This window comes from Cervus elaphus, chromosome 22 (assembly GCF_910594005.1).
Source record: "Cervus elaphus chromosome 22, mCerEla1.1, whole genome shotgun sequence".
NCBI classification, from domain to species: domain Eukaryota; kingdom Metazoa; phylum Chordata; class Mammalia; order Artiodactyla; family Cervidae; genus Cervus; species Cervus elaphus.
The window spans coordinates 6,905,427-6,930,949 of NC_057836.1; the positions used below are offsets into that span (position 1 = coordinate 6,905,427).

Consider the following 25,523-nt stretch of genomic DNA (forward strand, 5'->3'; position numbering starts at 1 on the left):
AGAACATAAAATACAGTGCAGAGTTAAAGCCATTCACTGAGATATCTTACGCTACTGAAATGATCTGCTTTTTATTTCTTTAAAGTTCTCCAACCCCAAATTAATTTGCTGATTAAGAGGCTCTTCTTGGAGGCTTAGAGGTGACTCTCTTTAGTTTGAAGTTGGGAGTTTAGAAGTTTGCTAGCATGTTTAGAACAATCTTTTAGCTATTTATAGGTGTGGGATTTTTGTGGGGTTTTTTGTTTTGTTTTTCGTTTCTCTGTTTTTAAGTGGAAAACTCAGTAATCTTGAGGACACTTAGCTTATAGATGCATTTAACAAGAACTAACACATTGTTCCTCAGTATTTTCAAGCTGTGAGTTTGAGGCAGTGGTCCAAGTTGTTGACACTCGGCTCACCTCAGCTTCTCCTGGCACCTGTGCTCTTTCACAGGACTTGGTCATCCAGGCAGTATTCCTCCCATGCCTGCTTCTCCAGCCACATGCAGAGGACCCCATAAACTGTAAAAAGGCCCATTGGCTTTTATCGGGAGTGGACTGCACCCTTAGAGCTCAGCTCTGCCTCTGCTTCGTTTGACAGGCTGACCTGTGGTCTTGGCACCTCCAGTAAAATCAAGTCTTAATGCTCGGTTGACTGCCTTTCTCATCGCTTTGCCCAGGAAGGCCAAGGGCACGTTAGAATCTGTTCATTCCATCTTGTATTTCCTTTCTGAGATTGCTGGGGCAGTGTTTTTGTTTTACTGTGTGTTGTTTGTTTGGCCTTACTTCTGCTCATAAATTCAGATGTGGTCAGATGGTGTTAAAAGAGCTTTCTGCATTTTTAGGCATGTCTGATTCACGGGGTCACATCTCTCCACGTTTATGTGTATGTAAGGTATCTTAATGTTTTTACACTTCTTTGTGCTGAACTTAAGGGAGAAGGTAACCAATTTTAAAGAGATGTTTAAAAAGAAAACCTTTTGATTTACACTGTTTACATTTTTAAATAGTAAGTGGTTTTTATTTGTCAGAAGTGGTGATCTGAAATGCTCAGCTCCTTTAATAAGTGCAGGAAGCTGAGGCTGAAAGTGGGGGAAGGGCTGAGGGAGGGCTCACAGAAACTCCCTTCTTAAGATTAACTTCCCTCACAGATGAGAACTTTTGGTCTCTGTGTTCTTTGCTTTTGTCAGAAAGAGATTACATTGTCAACTTAATTCACCCGGGATTTGAATGCTCGCATGTTTCCTCTATTGGGAAGTAGAGGGTTTAATTACTCTCAGGTAATGTTGCTGGGGGCTTCCCAGGTGGCTCAGTGGTAAAGACTTCACCTGCCAGTGCAGGAGGCACAAGAGATGCAGGTTCAGTCCCTGGGTTGGGAAGATCCCCTGGAGGAGGAAGTGACAACCTGCTCCACTATTCTTGCCTGGGAAATCCCATGGACAGAGGAGCCTGGTGGGCTACAGTCCATGCCGTCACAAAGAGTCGGACATCACTGAGCAGTGTTGGTAAACACCTCTAGGGAGGGGAGGAGTCAGGGGAAAGGCAGGATTTGCCCTGGACCTTAAAGGCCAGTGGCGTGTCAGCATAGCTCAGTTATTCAGGCAGAAGAGCCAGCTGGAACGAAGGAAGGACTGCACGATGCATGCAGGGGTGCTGAGGGATGCCAGAACAGGACTGAGGACAGGAGAGGTTAAGGGCACATTCTTAATTAGACCTGGGTTCAAATCCCAGCATTTCTTCTTTACAGACGAGCTGTGTAACCTTGTGAGAGTTACTTCAACTTTCTGCGCCTCAGTCTCTCCCTCTGCAGAATGGCTAAGACCTACATCACAGACTTGTTAAAATTAAATGAGACTATAATACGTTGTCTAGTACATAGGGTAAACACTCAATAAATTAACAGCTGCAGTCATTAAATTTCTTTTTAACTTTTGTTTTAAAGTTAACATGTTCATTAAATCAGTTCCTAGAAGGTCCCTTGCAGCCTCACTCCAAAGACAGCTGTTGTCAACAGTTTGAGGAATGTTGTCTTTCTCATTTCAACTCTGTGCATCTTTTTCATATTTGTTTTGATTGTGTCTGTTCAAGCATTAGGGAGTTTGGGAGGCAGGGAAGGGCAAGGCTGTGTGGCGTTTCTAGAAGACACGACTGAGCTGACTATGTGTTGTGCTAATAATTCGGAGCCAGAGAAGGTTTTAGAGTCAGGGGTGATGTGATCAGCTCTCAGTTCAGTTCAGTCACTCAGTCATGTCCAACTCTTTGTGACCCCGTGGACTGCAGCATGCCAGGCCTCCCTGTCCATCACCAACTCCCAGAGCTTACCCAAACTCATGTCCTACGATTCGGCCATCCAGCCATCTCATCCTCTGTCATCCCCTTCTCCTCCCGCCTTCAGTCTTTCCCAGCATCAAGGTCTTTTCCAACGAGTCAGTTCAGCTCTGTTTCAGTAATAATGCTGAATAATAATATAAGTCGGCTTGTAGTGGGGAAGCAAGCCTTTACTTGGCTGTTGAAGTGCCAGGCAGATGTTGAAAAGATTTGTTACCTGCTTCCAACTGTCATGTGATCCTCACTGGGGAAATGAGGTGCTCCCTGAGGCAGGGAAGTGTGGACCATGCAGGGACCAGGCACTGATGTGGCTTGTGGACAGGAAGTGCTGGTGTGAGGCAAGCCTTGAAGAGTGACTCCGATTTGGGAAGTGTCTGGGAGGGGCAAAGCGCGAGTCAAGAGTCAGGAGAGCAGGGGTCAACAGTCGGTCTGGGTGACGTGGTGGACATCAGCTGGCCAGCAGGGTGACTGGTGCCTTCGTCAGACCTGTTCACGCTCTGCCCCGTGGCCCTGACCTCACTCTCACTGTACTGCAGTTTTCTCCTTTTCCAGAGTGTAAGCTTCTTTAAAAAGACATCAGAGTTTTAGTCATCCCTGTGCTCCCCAGCCTGGTAAAGGGCCCAGTATGTAGTAGATGCTTTTAAAAAAAAAAAAAAGCTGAACAGCCGAGTATTTGCTACTTATGGAAATTATGACTGGATACCCTGTTGTCCCGACAAATCAAGGTCTAAAAACCCTACTCTCATCTCTCTCCCCCCTTTCATTCTGCCCTCAGCTGCGAGGCCTCCAACAGGCCGCCCTCCCCTGAGCGCCCACGTACCTCTCCGTCCCATAATCTGTGTACACCCGTGTGCGCTCAGGAGCACGTCCCCCTCCCGCAGCTCCGGGGACCCCCGTGGCCTTTCTTCCTCGCCAGCCGTTTCTTCCCTCCACTCTCCCTTGCTGGCTCCTTTTCCTCTTTCCCAGCCTCCAAATGTTGGTGGGATTCAGGGATCAGTCCTACTCTTGGTCCCTAGACCAGAGGCTTTACACCATTTTTTGACCAAACTACACGCCAACCTAGTATATGCCCACTGCGTTCACTTACGCACCTAAACTCAAGCCTGAAACAAAAGTTTCACAATAAAGTTCTCATGCTTCATCTTACTCTGAGCCGTCGTCTCTGTTATTTTCCATTCTGTTCTATTTCATTTTGTTTTTTTAATGCTGTTCATGACCCACTAAATTGATTTCACAACCTCCAGTTTGAAAAACTGCTCTGGGTGATCTCATCCACCCTTCTGGCTTCAAGTCCTATCTCTGTGCTGATGACTTTCCCATATGTATCTCCATCCCCACCTTCCCCTGAGGTCCAGATACGCCAGCTGTCTACCTGACCTCTGCACGCGGACCTCACCAGGAATCTCAGAGTTAACGTGTCCAGAAAAGCACCCGTGGTTCCTTCAGCCCTCCCCTCCCTGCCTCGTCCCTCTCCGCAGACGGTGCCCGAGTGCACGCTCCCTGGGCCTGGTGCTGCCGCCTGACGGGCTCTGGGGCCTTGGGCAGTCACTGAACCTCCTTCTGCCTGGCTGTCTTCATTTTAATAGAGCCGGGCTTTCAGCTGTACCTTTTCCTGGGACTGCCGTGGGACCTGAACAGATTTCTGCCTGTAGAGGACCCGGAGCAGTGCCTGTCACGTGGCTGCTGGGGTTTGTCATTGTTGTCAAGTCCCTCACATCCACCTCCGATCCATTAGCAATTCCCGTCGGCTCTGACTTCAAAATACGTCCGTCCTTTGACCACATATCACCACCTCCATCAACACCACATTCATCTCTGCAGCCAACACCCCTTACCCAGGCGACCAAAATAGCTTCTTCACTAACTCCCTGCTTCTGCCCTCGCCCCTCCCAAAGTCTGTTTTCCGCAAAACAACCAGAGCAGAGGTGGCCATTTGAGAATTGAAACCAGAGGGTGTTGCTCTCTAGCTCAAACCCTCCAAAGTCTTCTTGTAAAATCCAACGTTCCTACGTGGCTTAAAAGGCCCTTCATCTGTACTCAAACTGTCACATGTATGTGACTGACTGGTGAGCGTGTTAACATGCGGATTCAGGTTCAGTAGGTCCCCAAGGCCCGAGACTCTGCAGCTCCAACAAGAACCCAGACGGCGGTGCTACGGGTCTGTGGACCCCTCGAGAGCAGGGCCTGTGTGCTCAGGGTCCCTTTCTCTGGCTGCACCTCTCTCTCTTCTCCCTGCACTTGGCCTCTGCCGCGTCAGCCACTTTGCGGATCCTCTCGGCAAGCCCATTCCCGCCTTGCCTCTGTGCCCACCTCTCCACGGGTCTCCGTGTGGCCCGTCCCCGCCCCTCCTTCCAGTTGCTTGTCACCTCCTCGGGGGGTTGTCGTCCTGTGTAAACCATCCTGTTCAACTCCCACCCTTTCCCTCTACCCTTCTCTGTCCCCTTAGCCTCCCTTAGTTTTCCCTCAGCGTTTCTTAGCTCCTGGCCAACCCGATGTCTCTTTGTAATCGTTCAGTCTTTATTTGCTGTTTTCGTGGTAGCTCAGAACTTTTGAGACTTGTTTGTTGTAGCTGTATCCCCAGAACCTAAAATCAGTGCCTGGAATGTGATATTTGCTCAGAATGTGTATTGAAGGATGGCTATGCATGTGTGTGATGTTCCCCGTGTTGGACATGGGCCCCTGGAGGGAGGGGGCCTTCCTCACTCCTCCTGCTTTTCAGGTCGTTAACCTGCCTCCTCACCCCAGGCCTCTCTCAGCCTTCCTCGCCCTCAGAGCAGCAGTCCTCAGTGAGTGTTAGCTGGTGTTTGCTAGGCCGTTCTGCTAGGGGCTTTCGATAACCTTATGTGTTTTACAAACCATACTTTCATGTAAGGAGCACATGCGTGCGTGCTAAGTCGCTTCAGTCGTGTCCGACTCTTTGCAACCCTGTGGACCATAGCCCACCAGACTCCTCTGTCCATGGGGTTCTCCAGACAAGAATACTGGAGTGGGTTGCCATTTCCTTCTCCGCATAACACATGACTGTAGTCTTACTAAAAATAAAAAACAATTAAAAAGTCATTCCTCCCCTAGTTAATGTTGCCATGTATCCTTTCCAGCCATTTTCCCGACTTACTGTTTTGAAATGTATCAGTAATAAAAGAAAAGAGGGGAGGGACTTGCTTCACTTCTGGTATCAGGAGAAGTGTTCTTAGTGGAATAGCACTCTATGTTTCACCTCACCACAGGCAAACTCCAGGGGCATTTCTGTTCTACCATTGAGGAAACCAGTGCTTAAGAAGTGAGCAGTTTTGCTCAAGAGCTCACTAGCATTAAGCTGCAAAATCCAGTTCAGAATCTGACAGTGTCTGAGTTCAAGGTCCAGGCATACCCTTTCCGCCACTTCATGCTCCCAGGAGCTGTGGGGAGAGAGACTGGAGTGCTTGACTCATTGGAAGGAGGCTCCGAAGAAGGGATGTTTGAGTAGGTCGTCACAGAAGCATCTGAATTAATTGGATGGTGAAAGTGGGCAGGGGACTAGCATTCCGACAGGTAACAGCTTGGACAAGACCTGGAGGTCTGACTCACCTTTGAGGAATGGAGAGAAGTTTACTGTCCACTGGAATGAAGGTGAAAGCCGCTCGGTCGTGCCTGACTCTTTGCAACCCCATGGACTCATCCATGGGATTCTCCAGGCCAGAATACTGGAGTGGGTAGCCTTTCCCTTCTCCAGGGGATCTTCCCAACCCAGGGATTGAACCCAGGTATCCCGCATTGCAGGTGGATTCTTTACCAGCTGAGCCACAAAGGAAGCCCACTGGAGTAGGAGGTGCAAAATGAGGTCATGAGATATGGAGCTAGAAATTCTGTTCACGTCAGAAGCTGAAGGATCTTAAATTCCATGCCGTGAACCAGTGATGTTTCCTCAGACTGGTTAAGTGGGAAACCAGAATTCTGTTTATTTGCAAAATACGTCAAACACACAGAAAAGTACAAAGACTGATGACACCTGTGTACCCATCACCCAGACTGGACAGTGTCACACTGCATCCTTCTGAGTGTCTCCCTCCTTCCGCTGAGACCCGTATTCCCAAACACCAGGCCTTTTCCGTGTATTTGTTGTCCAGTCGCCAAGTCGTGTTGATTCTTTGTCACTCTTTTTGTGTATATTGTTTCTAAAATTTATCCATGTCCATAAATACAGAGCTACAGAACTAGTTTGGAAATTTTTCATTGCTAATTCATCTAATCCAGTAAAAGGAATAAAACTTGATCCCACCAAATGAGGAGAACCCTCTCAGTCTGGTTTGACATATCTGCATTCAGCTGAAAGTATATCCTGGCTTTCTGGCGTGGTTCAAGTATTATAGATTTATGCCTTGGGCTTGTCTGCCCCTTGGAGAATCAAGACATTTTTCTAGCCTGGGTTCCATTTAGTGAGGAATGGCATTTATAAACTCAAAACTGAATGTCAGCTTGTTTCCCTTGAATTATTAACGTTTTCTTTTAAACTGCCCTGCCCCTCTCTCTTCCTCTCTCTGATGTTTAGCTTTTTAATTCACCTGGAGTTTATTTTTGTGGATATCATGAGATGGGTCTAACACAATTATTTTTCTCCCTGAAAAACAACAGAAAGGTAGCATGTTATCCCTTTAGTTTATTTTAATTATAATTTAGAAAAAAGTACAATCCATGGTAGAGTAAGTATCTTCTGACTTTCCATAGTTTCCCAAATTTTCTTGACTAGCTTCATGTATTTCCTTTAATCGAACTTTATAATTTATTTATCAGAGCCTCACAGAGGCAGTGGAGAGTCTTCTGGTTGAGGGGTTGATGGTGAGGAGACGTGAAGGATGAGGCTGCAGGGCTTGGGAGGTCAGTTTTACTGAGCAAATGAGCAAAATAAGTACGTTGAGTAAGCAAGTGTCTAAGTACATATTGAGGCCAATGGGGGCCAGGTGCCTGAGCTATTTGAGGAGGAAGTCGCAAACATGGCAAGGTGAAAGGTTGCAAAGACCCTGGAGGGTGCTGGGTTGGAACTGGAGGTCTCAGGATGAACCCATGGCTCCTAGATGCATATACAGCTGTGGGTATGGAAATAGTTACGGGTGTGGGTGTTTGTACATAGTATTTTCTAGCTAGAGGCAGTGACATCCCAGCAGCAGTGAACAATCCTAGCATCCAGATCTTTGTTTCTGTATATTATCCTTCTCTAAAATGAATCATATCCTTGGAGATGCGGCTTGTTCCTGGGGGCGGCGTGGAAAGGGGTATATGATCCTGAAACACTTTGTGCCAGGACGCAAAGTCACGCTCAAGGGAGGGAGTGTGTCCAAAGGGTATAGGGACCACTTTGAAGAGGTCTTCACTGGCCAGAGCTGGATAGTTTGAGAATCAAATAGATGAGTGGACACGTGGGTTAGGAGGGGAAGTTCTGCCAGCTAGTGATGGACAGAGAGTCACCATTTGGCATCCATCATAGATGGCTCAGCGGTAAAGAAGCCACCTGTCAGTCCAGAAGATGCAGGTTCGATCTCTGGGTTGGGAAGATCCCCTGGCAGAGGAAATGGCAACCCACTCCAGTATTCTTGCCTAAGGAATCCCATGGTCAGAGGAGCCTGGCCGGGTTACATTTCAGGGGGTCTCAGAGTCAAACACATTTGAGCAACTGAACAATAACAATGAATCATCATAGTGGTGCTTGGTTGACACGGGAGTCGTCAGTAAGTGGATGTTTGACAAAGAACAAGCTATTGGCACAAGATACTTGATTGATAACCAAGGTAAACTGGTAAGTTTGTGGTGGGGAAACCTGGCAGGGGTGGGTTTGACCAGATGAATGTGATTGGCATCACAGTGGAGGGTACACTTGCCCTCCCTCCCTGGCGTGGTGCCCTGAGCAGAGCTCAGTGTCATGCCTCTGGTGTCGTTGCCAAGAAAGTGGGCCCGAGGCTGGACGTGCCTCCTGCAGAATGAGAGGACCGTGCTCTGTCAAGGACATGGGAGTCAGGAGAATACTGGGGGACCATTTCACACTGACGAGACACTGGTGAGGTGTGACAGCTTGTGCTCCTGGATGGGATCCTGGGCCAGAAAGGAAAAGGAGACACGTTGGGACAGTTCACAAAATTGGAATGGACTCTGTGCACTGGGTTGGTGGTATAGTTGATGTTGCGGTTTAGTCGCTAAGTCATGTCTGATTCTTTTGTGACTCCATGGACTGTAGCCCACCAGGTTCCTCTGTCCATGGGGTTTTCCAGGCAAGAATACTGGAGTGGGTTGCCATTTCCTTCTCCAGGGGACCTTCTCAGGTGGCTCAGTGGTAAAGGAATGTTAATTTCCTGGTGCGGAGGGTTTTATGCTGGTTATGTAGATGAATGTTCCTGTTTTTGGAAATGTTCACTGGACTGGTTGGGGGTGATTGGGCTTCAGTCTTCAGCCTACTCTCAAAGAGATCAGGAAGAAGCTAATGGGTATCATACAGGGTATATATCCTCTTCCTCAGTATTTGTAGGGGAATGGTTCCAAGGCCCCCTCAGACACCAAACTCTGTGGGTACTTGGATTCCTTATATAAAATGGCATAGTAGTTGCATATAAATCTTTCCACACATCATCTCTACATTACTTACAATATCTAACACAATGTAAATGCTACGTAAATAGTTATCAACTCAATGTGAGTACTGTATAAATAATTGCTAGCCATGTGGCAGATCCAAGTTGTGCTTTGTATACCTTTCTGTAATTTCTCCCCTAATACATTTGATCTGCGGTTGGTTGAATCCACAGATGCAGACCCCATAGATAACAGAGGGCTGACTGTATAGGTAATGAGTATGTATAGGTAATGCAGCAAAAGATATAAAATATCATTAAATTAAAAGTGAAGTGATATTATCAGTTGGAGAATCTTGTTGAAGGGATTATGTAAGCCCTGTACTATTCTTGAACTTTTCTGTACAATTTAAAATTATTTCAAAATAAGTTGTATTCTGAGACCCTACTGAGATTCTGACTGGCATGTTACTAGTTTTATAAGCTAGTCTGTAGGAACTTGACCTCTGTATGATACTGTGTCTTTGCATGTGGATACATTTGTGTATTTCTCTGGTGGGCTGGTTGGTTTTTGAGCTCTTCTTTGGGGTCCTTCAGTAGTTTATCTATATATGTAGTTTTTGCCTTCTACTTTGAGTTAGTCCTCTGGTATTTTTTTGTTGTTGTTGCTATTATAAAATGGAGCTGTTTTTGCCTACAAGTGGTGACACGGATTGCTTTCTGTGACCCTTTTTGTCTGTGACGGTTTAGAAATTATGTACTCATACAGCCTTTAAATGAGGGGAAAACATTAATAACATCGCAAAACCCCTCAGGCTTAACTTAGGAAAAACCCACAGGGAGCCCGTGCTCCGCGGGTCCCAGAGACACCAGTGGCCCTGCCCTTTTCCCAGCAGCTTTGGCCATCCTGCCCACAGAGGGGGTCATCTAAGTTGATACTGCAGTTACGAGACAGGCAGCTCTCTAGTGGATGGCGTTGGGGCCCCTTTGGCCTGTCTGGGAGCAGGGTTATGGCATCTCCATGCCGTTACAGACACATGCAGTGATAGGATGCTACAGTCTCTTTGCTATTTGAGATTATGTCTAAAAATAGGACTGCCCACTCTGGGGTGGAATTCAGTTGTTTTTATGCCTAATTCTGAAAAATAGCTCAGAGCTGGTGGTGTGTGTGTGCACACTCACTTGGGCACTGCAGTGCACATGCAGTGCTAGTGCCAGGTTTTCTGAAGCAAGGATTTCTGCAAGTGCCTCTCTCCCCCACCTGCCCCTGGACAAGATATTTTTGAGATAGTGTGAGAGGTGTATTTTTAAAATAAGGTTAATGAAATCATGAGAAACGCTGGGCTGGAAGAACCACAAGCTGGAATCAAGATTGCCGGCAGAAATATCAATAACCTCAGATATGCAGACGACACCACCCTTACGGCAGAAAGTGAAGAGGAACTAAAAAGCCTCTTCTTGAAAGTGAAGGAGGAGAGTGAAAAAGTTGGCTTAAAGCTCAACATTCAGAAAACTAAGATCATGGCATCTGTTCCCATCACTTCATGGGAAATAGATGGGGAGACAGTGGAAACAGTGTCAGACTTTATTTTTGGGGGCTCCAAAATCCCTGCAGATGGTGATTGCAGCCATGAAATTAAAAGACGCTTACTCCTTGGAAGGAAAGTTATGACCAACCTGGATAGCATATTTAAAAGCAGAGACATTACTTTGCCAACAGAGGTCCGTCTAGTCAAGGCTATGGTTTTTCTATTAGTCATGTATGGCTGTGAGAGCTGGACAGTGAAGAAAGCTGAGTGCCAAACAGTTGATGCTTTTGAACTGTGGTGTTGGGGAAGACTCTTGAGAGTCCCTTGGACTGCAAGGAGATCCAACCAGTCCATCCTAAAGGAGATCAGTCCTAGGTGTTCATTGGAAGGACTGGTGCTGAAGCTGAAACTCCAATACTTTAGCCACCTCATGCGAAGAGTTGACTCATTGGAAAAGATCCTAATACTGGGAGGGATTGGGGGCAGGAGGAGAAGGGGACGACAGAGGATGAGATGGCTGGATGGCATCACCAACTCGATGGACATGGGTTTGGGTAGACTCTGGGAGTTGTTGATGGACAGGGAGGCCTGGTGTGCTGCGATTCATGGGGTCGCAAAGAGTCGGACACGATTGAGCGACTGAACTGAACTGAATAAAATTTTAAAGTGGTTATTTTCTACACAAGAACTAATGTCAATAGAAATGAAAAGGAAGAAAATGCATCCACAATCCTGCCACCTTGAATAATGGAAGGGTTTTCATTTTTCTGTGCTGATTGGCCCTGGACCAAATTGATCTCCAGATAGGTGCAACCATAGCACAGGTTATTTCCTTCATCTTAGTATATAAAATAAGCGTTTCCTATGGTGCTGGAATCTTCACAGTTGTTTTCAATGAGTATGTACCATTTCGTTGAGTGAAGATACCACAATATGTTTAATCATTTTCAGATGATAGAAAATTAGATTCTTGCCTGTCTTTACTGCTTGTAGATATCACTAGAGTGAATATGTTGGTACCTTGGTTTTTGCTTGGTTGTTTTGAGATTTCTTTAGGATAAAAATCTAGTGAATAGAATTACTGGGTCAAAAGTTATTAATATTTTTATCACCAAATTGCTTTTCCAAAGGGTTGTAATAATTCATGCCGTTATTGTTTGTACCAGCTTCACCCCAACCTCGCCAGGTATCATATCATTTCTTCTTTTGAAAATTTAAAGCTGTAGTTTTGTGTCCCCACTTTATGCCAGCGTGTATTTGATCACAGGTGAAGGTGAGTGGATGTTTTTTGTAGTTTGCGTGGCTAATGTAATTCAGGTTTTCACCCTTAGAGAGACTTTTTAGGTCTGTAACATTCTAGTGGGCATATTTTCCTCTAGACTGTTGACTTGTAAATTCTGACTGAGTTGGTTCCTTAAGCTGTTTCTCTAGGCTCCCAAACCAGGGGACAGCCCACACCATCAGCACGTTATCTTACCCTTAAGGCCTGATTGCACCTGAGACACCTGTAAGCCACTGAGGGAGAGCGAAGCTCTGTTCATCGGCAAATAGAACATAGAATTTGAAATACCAAGTCAAATCTTCAAGCAAATCTTTTGCCTGATCTACTTAAGAAGATCCCATGTTTGCACATACATAGAGCAAATAACATAGAACTATCCAGGTATAGACAGTAGACTCAATTCTAGGAAGTGTCATGATTCCTTTATAAAATGCTCCCAATCCGTGCCAGTCTCGCTGCTGTTTCACGGAAGGCTTCTGCCAGAAGTACAGACTGGGTTGGGGTGGGGATTCCATATTCCACCTGGACGTTTACTATGAATGTTTTGCTTGTTTTAACTTTTCTGAGCCTCACTTTACCAAAAAGAGCGCTAATACTTGTTTAGAGCATGGTGAGGATTAAATACGTTAATATTCCTATAAAGCGCCTGGTGCAGTGTGTGACTTGTGTTAGACATGCAGAAAATAGGCGATAGCTATAGTTATTGTCTGTTAGGGTTTTTGTTTTTGGCCATGCTTCATGGCGTGAGGAATCTTAAGTTCCTCGACCAGGGAGCCAAACCCATGCCTCCTGCAGTGGAAGTGCAGAGTTTTAACCACCGGACCGCCGGGGAAGTTCCAAAGTATTAGAAACTTCTAAAAGCTGGATTCAAGTGCTCCCTGCTCAGTTTATGGTACAGTGAGAGAAGGGAAAGTGGGTTTTAGAACCAAAAGAATTTGAGCTATAGGTTATCAGCTTCAGTTTACTCTAGAAGAGTGACTTTCGGCAAATAACATAATTTATCTTTTTTTTTTCCCCCAACATATCCATAAGTTGAAATACATGTAAAACGACCAGCGCCTCACACATAGAATCAATGGTAGATATTCTCATCAATAGCACATACCTTAAATAGTGGTTAAAGGCAAATCCTTCCCAGATGGTTAAAGGGCTTCCCTGATGGCTCAGACGGTAAAGAATCTGCCTGTGATGCAGGAGACCTGGGTTTGATCCCTGGGTTGGGAAGATCTCTGGAGGGGGCATGGCAACCCACTCCAGGCAACATTCTTGCCTGGAGAATCCCCATGGACAGAGGAGCCTGGTGGGCTACAGTCCCATAGGGTCGCACAGAGTCAGACACGACTTGAGCGACTAAACACAAAGGCACATGCACTTCACTGTTTGTTTTATTAATAGAGAAAAGCCAACAGATGACCTGCTTTAAGGAAGATTTGTGGAAAAGGTCACATTTCCAGCACTCTTTTTGAGAACCATGTGACCTGACTTAGTAGGAAGGAACTGTGGACCTAGGAATGTTTCAGAGATGGGCTCAAGGTGAGGGCAGGGCCATAGCACAGAGGGAGCTGAGCAGGTTTGTTTGAAAGGGTAGAGAGGAGCAGAACCTGGGGTGAGAAGATGCTGGAGGGCCACAGGCATGTGGAGAGGCAGTGCTGTCAAAACAGCTGGTGAAGAAAAGCTGTTCCAAGAGAGTGGTCCTGGGGAAGAGAGATGTTATTCTCGTCCAAGAAAGATGAAAACGGCAGTGACAAGGCTGGAGAGGTAAAGGGCAAATACAGGTGGCGGAGAAGTTGCAGGATTAGTTAACACCTTAAATACAGAGAATTCAAGCAAAAAATGAGTTTGGGGTCATTCTAGGGCATCTTCCTTAGAGTATCTAAGAGATGTTCATGGTTCTCCTTGGGGGTAGGAAGTTGGGTCAGTTGAGGAAAGAACATTTTTGTCATTGAGAATGAGTTGGTGACTACCTAAAAATGTATCTTGTCATCTTTATAGAGGTTAATCTAGCCACAAGTGACACTGTCTAGAGTCTTTATGTGCAAAAGTGACTGTTCTGTTTCACCACCACCATCACCACAAGAGGGCTGGAGGCCTTGTCTGCTGTCCCTGTGTGGGTGGTCATTAAAAGCATTACCATGTTCATGGCACTTAATAAGTCCTGTAGACCTGACCCAACTCATCCCTCCTGGTCAGGGTTCCAACCAGTTTAGAATCCTGGGCATTCATTCTTCCTCACAGCTTGGCTGTGCATTGTCTGACATTTCTAGGTGTTTTGTTATGGGAGGACTTTAGACCTTGTGGTATATTTCATGAAACAGAAGTCTCTCACTCCCCCAAATAAGAATATGTTACTCTGAAATCCTAGGATTGAGAGAGGGGCGACACTAGTTGGAATCCTGGTAGGAAGCAGATGGCGCACAGAAACGGAATGATTTCAGGAGTGCTTGTTTCCTTCAGGCATCCGGAAGCTTCTGTTCCAGATAAGAAGAGTGTGATACAGGCACTAGGATCTGCCCAGCTGTAGGGGGAGCCGCGATTGGGATGGTCAGGGAAGCTTCTCCTGGCCATTCAGACTGAAGCCCCCCAGTGAGTGGTTCTCAGGAGCTCATGGGGAAGACACATGAATCCGTGTCTACTGCAGCCACCTCTGGGAGTGTAAACCTCTCGTTTTCTTCTGCCTTTCAAATCTTTCTTGTGCTTCTCTTTGTAAACTCTAGTCCAGATTATGCTGGAAAAGGGTTCTGAAAAGGTAGCTTCCAGCTTCTGATCTGCAGAGAACTTAGAAAGAGGGTGTTCACAGTACTGCTGAGTTGTCCACAGTGCAGACTGGGACTGTTTACCAAGGGTGAGCAGGGTCTGGGGACACCAGTGGAGAAAGTGGCGTCTCCTGGGCTGGCAGCAGTTAGGGTTGCTGCCCCTGTGCCTGGAAGGTGGGAGGAGGAAGCCGTTCTGGAGGGTGGAGAAGAGGGATATCTCAGCCAGCCTCAGCCATGGCCGGGGCAGGGGGCTCGGGGGGAGGGACGACCGGGACCGTAATTTCCTCCTTCTCACTCTCTTCCTGCCTCTTCCCATACAACTGGACCAGAAGCCAGAGGGGTGGTGGAGCCTCCTGAGTCCCTATGGTGACCCTCCCAGAACAGAGAGTAGGATGGAGGTGGGTGAGGAATAAGGTTGGAGAGAAAGCAGAATAATCCACCAGACAAGGGCCATATGTGTTGTTAACATCTTGGGGATTAAAGCATTTTTGTCAAGGCAAGGAAGGATATGAGCAGAAAATCAAGGGTTAACCCGAAATAAAAGAGGAAGCAGGTACTTGAAAAGATCTCTCAAAGAAACTACCTGAAGAGAGTTTGGAAAACTGTGAAGAGAATGGATTGGGGCCTGGGACAGTGTTGGACACAGGAAGGAAGACAGAGAAGATTAGTGTTGGTTTTCTACCAGACAGCAGGGTCGCTGGCACAGGCGTAGGGTAGGGGGGCATGGGTGCAGGCGGGAAGCGATGCTTGTCCCGAGGTCTCATGTGGACTCTGGATCATGGCCCCTGAAACAGAAACGGCGAAGTTCTGGACCTCACCAGTGCACCTCCACAGCCCTCCTGAAACCGTTCAGGAGGTTAGGAAAATGGGAGATAACCAGGAAAGGGGAGAATTGGGGAGGGAGGCAGCATTAGTAAACTTTTCAAAAGTGTGTGGCTTGCTTCCTTTTAGAGTATCACATTTTCTTTGCTACATCTATACTCATTCAAACGAAGAGATTCAGATGTTTATCACTCACTGTTAATCATGATGCTGTAAACCTGATTACACTGACAGCTTTGCTTCTCTTAAATGGTGGGACAGTATTGGATCAGTGTATTAGCAGCTTACTTGCCTGCCCACTGCCTGCTAAGTCACTTCAGTTGTGTCTGACTCTTTGCAACGCCATAGACTGTATCCTGCTAGGCTCCTCTGTCCATGGGATTCTCCAGGCAAGAGTACTGGGGTGGGTTGCCATTTCCTTCTCCAGGGGATCTTCCCGACATCTCTTGAGTCTCTGCATTGACAGGCAGGTTCTTTACCACTAGTGATTAGTAGCTTATTTATATACTAATGGTGAAACTAAAATATTCTGAGTGTACATTTTCAATTGCTAGTATACTTGGGAGTGATTTTTTTCCCCCCTCATCTAGTCCAAAAACCACAATTACAATAGTAGGGAGGATGCCATCGTTGCACAGGACAGGAGACCTCCAAGTAAGGCCAAGAGCAGACCTCTGAAGGAAGCACACTCACACCTTGTCTCCCTCTCTGGGGATGGGATTCTCCAAGGAGCCTGGCAGCCAGAGGTGGGGAGTGCTGATGCTAAGGGTTCTTTGCTTTCTAGCAGTGCTTATTTAGGAAAAATTTGGAGCAAGTGGCAACATTGTTTATATATTCAGTTTTCAGAAGCCTGATTTTATTTGCAGAACGATTAATTAAACTACATATAAGGTATTTATTTATGGAGAGATTATCTCTCAAGGAAGCTTTCCATTAAACTGCCAGATTTAGTCTTTTTGTTCTGTTTAAGTCGTGCATACTCAGACAGTCGTGTGTCTTTTGTGACCCCATGGACTGTAGCTGGCCAGCTCCTCTGTCCACAGCCTTTCAGCTGCCTTTTATTATGTAGAGAAGGCCTTTGGCTCCGAGAGCCAGGGTATAAGAAAACCACAAAGAGGAAAGATAACCTGTGTGGACAGAAGCCATCCTGACTATGTTAACTCCTACCCAGGTGGCTTATTTGGGGGCTCCTTACGAGAGGGAAACAGAGAAGGTGGAGGCACCCACTTTCCAGGCTGACCTATGACAAGTGCAGTTATCACTGACCACGTCTTCCGTCCTCTGGTTTGTAGTGCTGAGAACGTGGCCTGAGGAGCAGACTGCCCAGCCTTGGGAACTCTGGGCTTCAGTTTCCTCTCCTGGAAGATGAGGGTACCGGTTTTGTGAGGATTCGAGGAGTTGGTGCTTGTGAAGTGCTGGTACAGTGTCAGGCACTGCAGCAAACACTCCAGTAGGAATTACCTGGTGCCCAGCAGCACAGAGAACAGCAGTCTGAGGAGGCTGAGAAGCAGTTTCCTTTAGATGCTGAGATTGTTTGTTCTTGAATGTTTAAGGGTGACTTTGGGTCATGTGATCATATCATCAAGCTTAATATCCAAGTGGTAGACTCTTGTCTAGCTGTTTAGACTTAAGATATTTCAGGAAGAAGTGGCTCAAGCTTTTCAGAGTTTGGCATTACCTGACTGACCGTCTTCAGCTCTGATCCCTGTTTGCTTTCTGCAGTCTCCTCACAGCCCTCATGTGGCCTTGAGTTGGGTTTTTCCCCCCTGGAACCGGAGAATTTTACAGACAAAGTCTTAAGCGTCATCTAGCTTTCAGATCCGTCATATTCTGTCTTCCCTTCCTGCCCTCCTCTCATAATCACTGCCACTCTACCGCCTCGAGTATGGATGTCGTAGCCCAGTTCTCTAAGGCTTACCTCCTGTCCGTGTACTGGTTTACAGAATGCCTGCCATGTGCTCCTTACTGTTTTCATGACAGGAGGATTACAGCAAGGCACCAACTCTCTGCCCTTGGAAGTTTGCATTCTGCTGGGCTGGGGGGGCTGTGTGTATCTGTGCTTGTTGGGAATAAATACTGGGGAGGAGACATAGCAGGGGGATCAGGAAGGCCCAGGTGAGCATGTGAAGGTAGCTGTTTTTAATAGGCTAGCCAGGGGAAGGCCAAACTGGTTAGGTAACGTTTGTCCAGAGACTGGGCAGGAAGTAAAGGGGCCAGCCGGTGCCTGGAGGAAGAGCTAATAAGTTTCCGTGTGGAAAGGCTGGTAGCCTGTCCCAGAAGCAAGGAGACGACAACAGAACTAGAGCAGAGAGAGGCAGAGGAGGAGGTCAGAGAGGTTATGCGGTGGGGGTGGCCCTACCAGGCCTGCTTCACTTGGGATGAGATGGGGAGCTACTGCAGGGCTTGGACATGAGGAATCTACTTAACCTTTAAAAAGGACCACGGCCTTTCCTGCTGCAACTCCTTTTTCAGCTCCCCTGAGAGGGAATTTAAGAGGTGGGAAAACTTTGTAGGAAAACTTTGTCTTAACCTACCCATGTGTGTTTTGTAATTTCTGTTTTGAATAATTGATTTTAAAATCCGTTGGAGCAGTTTGGCCTTTCTTCTTCATCTCTGACTCTGAGAAGGAGACAGGCCCAGGTGAAAGGCAAAATAAAATCAGCTCTTGATTAATTGTGTAAGAGGAATATTACATTACATGAGAATTACGTTGAGTAAGATAATGCAGTGTTGACCGAATCAGATGACTTTGTAAAGAGTCTAGGTCCTAAGCTGGGTGAATTCTAATTTTCCTCTGTATCTTCTGCTGTCCTCCTGTGTGACTGAATTCCCTCTTTCATAGAAATGGACAGTAGTAACTTTGTGAATACTATATTGGCAAGTCAAAAACTACATGGAGGGTCAGAGATGCTAAATCTTCTTGCACACCTCTGGAAAAAATCTGGAAGAATAATCACTGCTACTTTGGCTTATGCTGCCTAGTCCATTTGCATGGGAATTGAGGATGGGGGCATGATGGCGGTGGGGGGGTCTTGGACATACTTACGTGTCAAGAAGAGGTTCACCTCCTAAGATTTTATGTCTGGCTGAAGCAGTAAGGCACCCATGCAGTGATAAAGAGTTGAGTGTCCTGGGATCACCCAGCATCACAGGTTGTTGGTAGTTATAGTAAACCTGCAAGAACATGCATTAGGGTATACGGAGCTGACTTCTGTTTTAGGTCAGGGAGGAGATAGGCCAGGGGAGTGACTGCCTCATCATCATGTGAGGCTCTCACGTGATGTTCCGTGATCAGTCTAATAATATATGAAACAAACTAAATGAATGTGTTTTTTTCTCACCCCTCCCCGACCACAACTGGAAGACTTATTTTAAAATAGCTGGATATTTTATTGACAATATAGCCCCATATTTTAACCCAGTTGAATGGGGGGGGGGGCGGGGCTCCTTTGTTTAAGAGAGGTCTTTAGTGAAGTGTACTGTAGTTTGTATTTACCCAGAGTGTTTTCTTTTCCTACTACCATAGAGTTTGGCCTCACACTTATGGCCATTTCTCTGTGTATTTGCGTCTTTAGAAACAGACAGGATAAGAAATAGGAAAGTGAAAGTCACTCAGCTGTGTCCGACTCTTTGCAACCCCATGAACTACACGGTCCATGGAATTCTCCAGGCCAGAGTACTGGAGTGGATAGCCTTTCCCTTCTCCAGGGGATCTTCCCAACCCAGGGATCGAACCCAGGTCTCCTGCATTGCAGACAGATTCTTTACCAGCTGAGCCACCAGGGAAGCCCAGATAAGAAATAAAGGAGATGTAATTAACTTTACCTGGGCATCTGAATTTCCGTGTCCCCTCCGTCTCTAAACTTGGCTTTGTTTGTCCTGGGGAGATGTGTGTCTCATGCTTCTCTTTTCTCCTTCTGTTTCCAGGAGGGCTGCTGGCCTGCTGCTGCGCTGCTGAGCAGTATGCAGTCCTTCCGGGAGCAAAGCAGTTACCACGGGAACCAGCAGAGCTACCCCCAGGAGGTGCACGGCTCATCTCGGATAGAGGAGTTCAGCCCCCGCCAGGCCCAGATGTTCCAGAGTTTTGGGGGTGCTGGTGGAGGTGGCGGTAGCAGTGGCGGCAGCGGCGGTGGGCGACGGGCGGCAGCGGCGGCGGCGGCCGCGATGGCCAGCGAGACCTCCGGCCATCAGGGCTACCAGGGCTTCAGGAAGGAGGCTGGAGACTTCTACTACATGGCCGGCAACAAGGACCCCGTGGCCACAGGCACCCCACAGCCTCCTCCGCGAAGGCCTTCCGGGCCGGTGCAGAGCTACGGACCCCCCCAGGGGAGCAGCTTTGGCAATCAGTACGGCAGTGAGGGTCACGTGGGCCAGTTCCAAGCACAGCACTCTGCCCTGGGCGGTGTGTCTCATTACTCGCAGGATTACGCGGGGCCCTTCTCCCCGGGGAGCGCTCAGTACCAGCAGCAGCCTTCCGGCCAGCAGCAGCAGCAGCAGCAAGCGCAGCAGCTGCGCCAGCAGCTCTACCAGTCGCACCAGCCCCTGCCGCAGGCGGCCAGCCAGCCGGCGCCCGGCGCCCCCCACCTGCAGCCCATGCAGCGGCCCTCCACGCTGCCGGCCTCCGCCGCCGGCTACCAGCTGAGGGTGGGGCAGTTCGGCCAGCACTACCAGTCTTCTGCCACCGCCGCCGCCGCCTCCTTCCCGTCACCGCAGCGTTTCAGCCAGTCTGGGCAGAGCTACGACGGCAGTTACAGCGTGAACGCCGGGTCGCAGTACGAAGGGCATAGCGTGGGCTCCAGCACACAGGCTTACGGAACGCAATCCAGTTACAGCTATCAGCCTCAGTCTGTGAAGAATTTCGAACAAGCCAAGATTCCACCCGGGACCCAGCAGGGGCAGCAGCAGGGGCAGCCGCAGGGGCAGCAGCACCCCCCTCAGCACGTGATGCAGTATTCCAACGCCGCCACCAAGCTGCCCCTGCAGAGCCAGGTCGGGCAGTACAGCCAGCCCGAGGTTCCCGTGAGGTCCCCCATGCAGTTTCACCAGAACTTCAGCCCCATTTCTAACCCTTCCCCAGCTGCCTCCGTGGTTCAGTCTCCAAGCTGTAGTTCTACCCCGTCTCCTCTCACGCAGAGCGGGGAGAACCTCCAATGTGGGCAAGGCAATGTGCCAATGGGCTCCAGAAACAGAATCCTGCAGTTAATGCCTCAGCTCAGCCCAACCCCGTCGATGATGCCCAGTCCCAACTCTCACGCTGCAGGCTTCAAAGGGTTCGGGCTGGAAGGGGTGCCCGAAAAGCGGCTGACCGATCCCGGCTTGAGCAGTTTGAGTGCCCTGAGCACGCAGGTGGCCAACCTTCCTAACACAGTTCAGCACATGCTACTTTCCGATGCCCTGACCCCTCAGAAGAAGACCTCAAAGAGGCCCTCCTCATCATCTAAGAAAACAGACAGCTGCCCCAACTCAGAAGGCTCCTCACAGGCTGAAGAACAACTGAAGTCCCCGTTGGCAGAGTCGCTGGATGGAGGCTGCTCCAGCAGTTCTGAGGATCAAGGCGAGAGGGTGAGGCAGCTGAGCGGCCAGAGCACAAGCTCGGACACCACCTACAAGGGCGGGGCCTCGGAGAAGGCAGGCTCCTCACCAGCACAGGGAGCTCAGAACGAAGCCCCCCGACTCAGCGCCAGTCCCGCAGCCCGAGAAGAGACCGCCTCACCGGGTGCCAAGGACACACCCCTGTCATCTGAGGGCAACCCGAAAGTCAATGAGAAGACAGTCGGGGTGATCGTCTCCCGGGAAGCCATGACAGGCCGGGTGGAGAAGCCTGGTGGGCAGGACAAAGGCTCCCAGGAGGAGGACCCTGCAGCCGCACAGAGGCCGCCCAGCACCGGGGCGGCGAAGGAGACCAGCCACGCGCCCCTTCCCCAGCCAGAGCCTCCGGGGGGAGGCAGTAAAGGAGGCAAGAGTGGAGACAGTAACTCCAACCACAACGGGGAAGGGAACGGCCAGAGTGGGCACCCCACAGGGGGCTCTGGTTTCACAGGCAGGACTGAGCCCAGCAAATCTCCTGGAAGCCTGCGCTATAGTTACAAAGACAGTTTGGGGTCAGCCGTGCCGAGAAACATCAGCGGCTTTGCCCAGTATCCTACAGGACAAGATAAGGGGGACTTCACCAGCCACGGGGAGCGAAAGGGCAGAAATGAGAAGTTCCCCAGCCTCCTGCAGGAGGTGCTTCAGGGTTACCACCACCACCCCGACAGGAGGTACTCCCGGAGTTCTCAGGAGCACCAGGCCATGGCTGGCAGCCTCGAAGGAGCCACAAGGCCTAATGTCTTAGTGAGTCAGACCAATGAGTTAGCTAGCAGGGGCCTTTTGAACAAAAGCATTGGGTCCCTGTTAGAAAACCCCCACTGGGGCCCCTGGGAAAGGAAGTCAAGTGGCACGGCTCCTGAGATGAAGCAGATCAATTTGGCCGACTACCCAATTCCCAGAAAGTTTGAAATAGAGCCTCCATCATCAGCCCATGAGCCCGGGGGTTCCCTCTCTGAGAGAAGATCAGTCATCTGTGACATTTCTCCACTAAGACAGATTGTCAGAGACCCGGGGGCTCACTCGCTGGGACACATGGGCGCCGACACCAGACTCGGGAGGAATGAGCGTCTCAATCCCAGTTTGAGTCAGTCGGTCATTCTTCCAGGTGGGCTGGTGTCCATGGAAACAAAGCTAAAATCCCAGAGTGGGCAGATAAAAGAGGAAGACTTTGAACAGTCCAAGTCCCAAGCTAGTTTCAACAACAAGAAATCGGGAGAGCACTGCCACCCTGCTAGCATCAAGCACGAGTCCTACCGAGGCAACGCCAGCCCTGGAGTGGCGGCCCACGATTCCATCTCAGACTACGGCCCACAGGACAGCAGACCCACGTCGATGCGGCGAGTCCCCGGCAGAGTTGGCGGTCGGGAGGGCATGAGGGGTCGGTCCCCTTCTCAGTATCATGACTTTTCAGAGAAGTTGAAGATGTCCCCTGGGAGGAGCAGAGGCCCAGGGGGAGACCCTCATCACATGAGCCCACACATGACCTTCTCCGAGAGGGCCAACAGGAGTTCTTTGCACGCTCCCTTTTCTCCCAATTCGGAAAGCCTGGCCTCCGCTTATCACACGAGCACGCGTGCTCATGCTTACGGGGACCCCAGTGCAGGTGTGAATTCCCAGCTGCATTACAAGAGACAGATGTACCAACAGCAGCAAGAGGACTACAAGGACTGGGGCGGCAGTTCTGCTCAGGGAGTGATTGCTGCGGCTCAGCATAGGCAGGAGGGACCCCGCAAGAGTCCACGGCAGCAGCAGTTTCTCGACCGAGTCCGGAGTCCCCTGAAGAATGACAAAGATGGCATGATGTATGGCCCACCGATGGGGACGTACCATGACCCCAGCGGTCAGGACGGCGGGCGCTGCCTCATGTCTAGCGATGGTCTTTCTAACAAAGGCATTGAACTGAAGCACGGCTCCCAGAAGTTACAGCAAGAATCTTGTTGGGATCTCTCTCGGCAGACTTCTCCGGCCAAAAGCAGCGGCCCTCCAGGAATGTCCAATCAGAAAAGGTACGGACCACCCCACGAGACGGACGGACACGGGCTCTCAGAGTCTACGCAGTCATCCAAACCGAGTAACGTTATGCTGAGACTTCCAGGTCAAGAGGATCATTCTTCTCAAAACCCCTTAATCATGAGGAGGCGTGTCCGTTCTTTTATCTCTCCCATTCCCAGTAAGAGACAGTCACAGGATGTGAAGAACAGCAACACTGAAGATAAAGGGCGCCTCCTTCACCCGTCAAAAGAAGGCACTGATAAAGCCTACAATTCCTATGCCCATCTTTCTCACAGTCAGGAGATCAAGTCCATCCCTAAGAGGGAGTCCTCCAAGGACCTTCCGAGTCCAGATAGTAGAAACTGCCCAGCGGTTACCCTTACAGGGCCTGCTAAGACCAAAATCCTGCCCCCAAGGAAAGGCCGGGGGTTGAAACTGGAAGCTATCGTCCAGAAGATCACATCCCCAAACATTAGGAGGAGTGCGTCCTCGAACAGCGCGGAGACCGGGGGAGACACGGTTACTCTTGACGACATCCTGTCTTTGAAAAGCGGCCCTCCAGAAGGTGGGAGCGGTGCTGTTCCGGATGCTGAGCTGGAGAAGAGAAAAGGCGAGGTGATATCTGAGCTGACCTGTCCCGCAAACCAGGAGCTGAGCGGAGAGAAGCCTCTGGCCCGGTCTTCGGAGGAGTGGCGCGGTGGTGGGGATGACAAGGTGAAGACGGAGACGCACCCCGACACGGTTGCTGCTGGGAAGGAGCCCCCTGGTGCCATGGCATCCGCAACCTCACAGAAGCCTGGGGGTAACCAGGGGAGACCAGACGGGTCCCTTGGCGGGACAGCACCTTTGATCTTTCCTGACTCAAAGAATGTACCTCCAGTGGGCACGTTGGCTCCCGAGGCAAACCCCAAGGCTGAAGAGAAAGAGAGCGATGCTGTGACGATTTCCCCCAAACAGGAAGGCTTCCCCCCAAAGGGTTACTTCCCCTCAGGAAAGAAGAAAGGAAGACCCATTGGTAGCGTGAATAAGCAGAAGAAACAGCAGCAGCCCCCGCCGCCACCCCCTCAGCCCCCTCAGATACCAGAAGGTTCTGCCGATGGAGAGCCAAAGCCAAAAAAGCAGAGGCAGCGGAGGGAGCGAAGGAAGACTGGGGCGCAGCCCAGGAAACGGAAAACCAAACAGGCCGTTCCCATCGTAGAACCCCAAGAACCGGAGATCAAGCTGAAGTACGCCACCCAGCCCCTGGATAAAACCGATGCCAAGAACAAGTCTTTTTTCCCTTATATCCACGTAGTAAATAAGTGTGAACTTGGAGCCGTGTGTACAATCATCAACGCAGAGGAGGAGGAGCAGACCAAATTGGTGAGGGGGCGGAAGGGCCAGCGGTCCCTGACGCCTCCGCCCAGCAGCACCGAGAGCAAGGTTCTCCCAGCCTCGTCCTTCGTGCTGCAGGGCCCCGTGGTGACAGAGTCTTCTGTGATGGGGCACCTGGTTTGCTGTCTGTGCGGCAAGTGGGCCAGTTACCGGAACATGGGCGACCTCTTTGGACCCTTTTACCCCCAAGATTATGCAGCCACTCTCCCCAAGAATCCACCTCCCAAGAGGGCCGCGGAAACGCAGAGCAAGGTGAAGGTCCGGCACAAAAGCGCTTCGAACGGCTCCAAGACGGACACTGAGGAGGAGGAGGAGCAGCAGCAGAAGGAGCAGAGGAGCCTGGCCGCGCACCCCAGGTTTAAGCGGCGACACCGCTCGGAAGACTGTGCCGGAGGCCCCCGGTCCCTGTCCAGGGGGCTCCCTTGTAAAAAAGCCACCACCGAGGGCAGCAGCGAAAAGACTGTTTCGGACTTAAAGCCCTCCGTGCCCACCACTTCAGAAGGTGGCCCCGAGTTGGAGTTACAAATCCCTGAACTACCTCTCGACAGCAATGAATTTTGGGTCCACGAGGGTTGTATTCTCTGGGCCAATGGAATCTACCTGGTCTGTGGCCGGCTCTATGGCCTGCAGGAAGCGCTGGAAATAGCCAGAGAGATGGTGAGTACCAGAAATCCCCGCCACCGCGGCTCTCGGTTACTTCCTTTGGGTTCTTTTTCTTCCACCTTCATTTGTTTCAGCCATACTTTTTATTCTTACAAATCACAGGGTAATTCCTCCACAGTAAAGCCCCAAGACTAATGGACAACACAGGGAATATAGCTAGTGCTTTGTAATGACTCTGAATGGAGTATAACCTTTAAAAATTGTGAATCGCTGTGTTGTATACCTGTAACTTAATACAGTACATCAATAATAATAATGCCCTTAGGCCTAAATGAGGGACAGAAAATGAAGTAATTTAGAGATTTGTTTAGCTTTTACTTTTATCAGTAATTTGTGTTCACAGGTTACAGGGTCATATTAGTCTCCTCTGACTCATTAAAACAAACATCAGTGTTTCACCCCTTCTCAAACCTGTCCTCTGCCAGTTCCCTCTGATTCTGAACAAACTAAGCTTTTACTGCTGTTTGGGTTATCTATGGATTTTTTTTTTTTTTTTTTTTCATTTTTCAACATCTGTCTCTGTAATACTGATGAAATTAATACTATGGTTATAACTTCTTTCTTTTAAAACTTTTTACTTCACTAGAATTACTAATTCATGTTTTTATTTGCTTTTTATTTTCTTGGACCACACATTTCCGACTCACACTTTCCCAGGGGGTTTTGTTCTTCAGGTC

General features: G+C 49.0%; 1 protein-coding gene across 3 annotated transcripts in view; it reads left to right on the forward strand.

The window, feature by feature from the left end:
• Window positions 1-25,523, forward strand: part of TCF20 (transcription factor 20) — an 89,576-nt gene that overhangs the window by 23,040 nt on the left and 41,013 nt on the right. For all 3 annotated transcript variants that reach the window (XM_043880584.1, XM_043880583.1, XM_043880582.1), the window contains one exon: window positions 19,156-24,840. In XM_043880584.1, coding sequence (XP_043736519.1) covers window positions 19,192-24,840 — 5,649 coding nt within the window. In that variant the 5' untranslated portion in view covers window positions 19,156-19,191. Of the gene's footprint in view, window positions 1-19,155; window positions 24,841-25,523 lie in introns of those variants that run through there.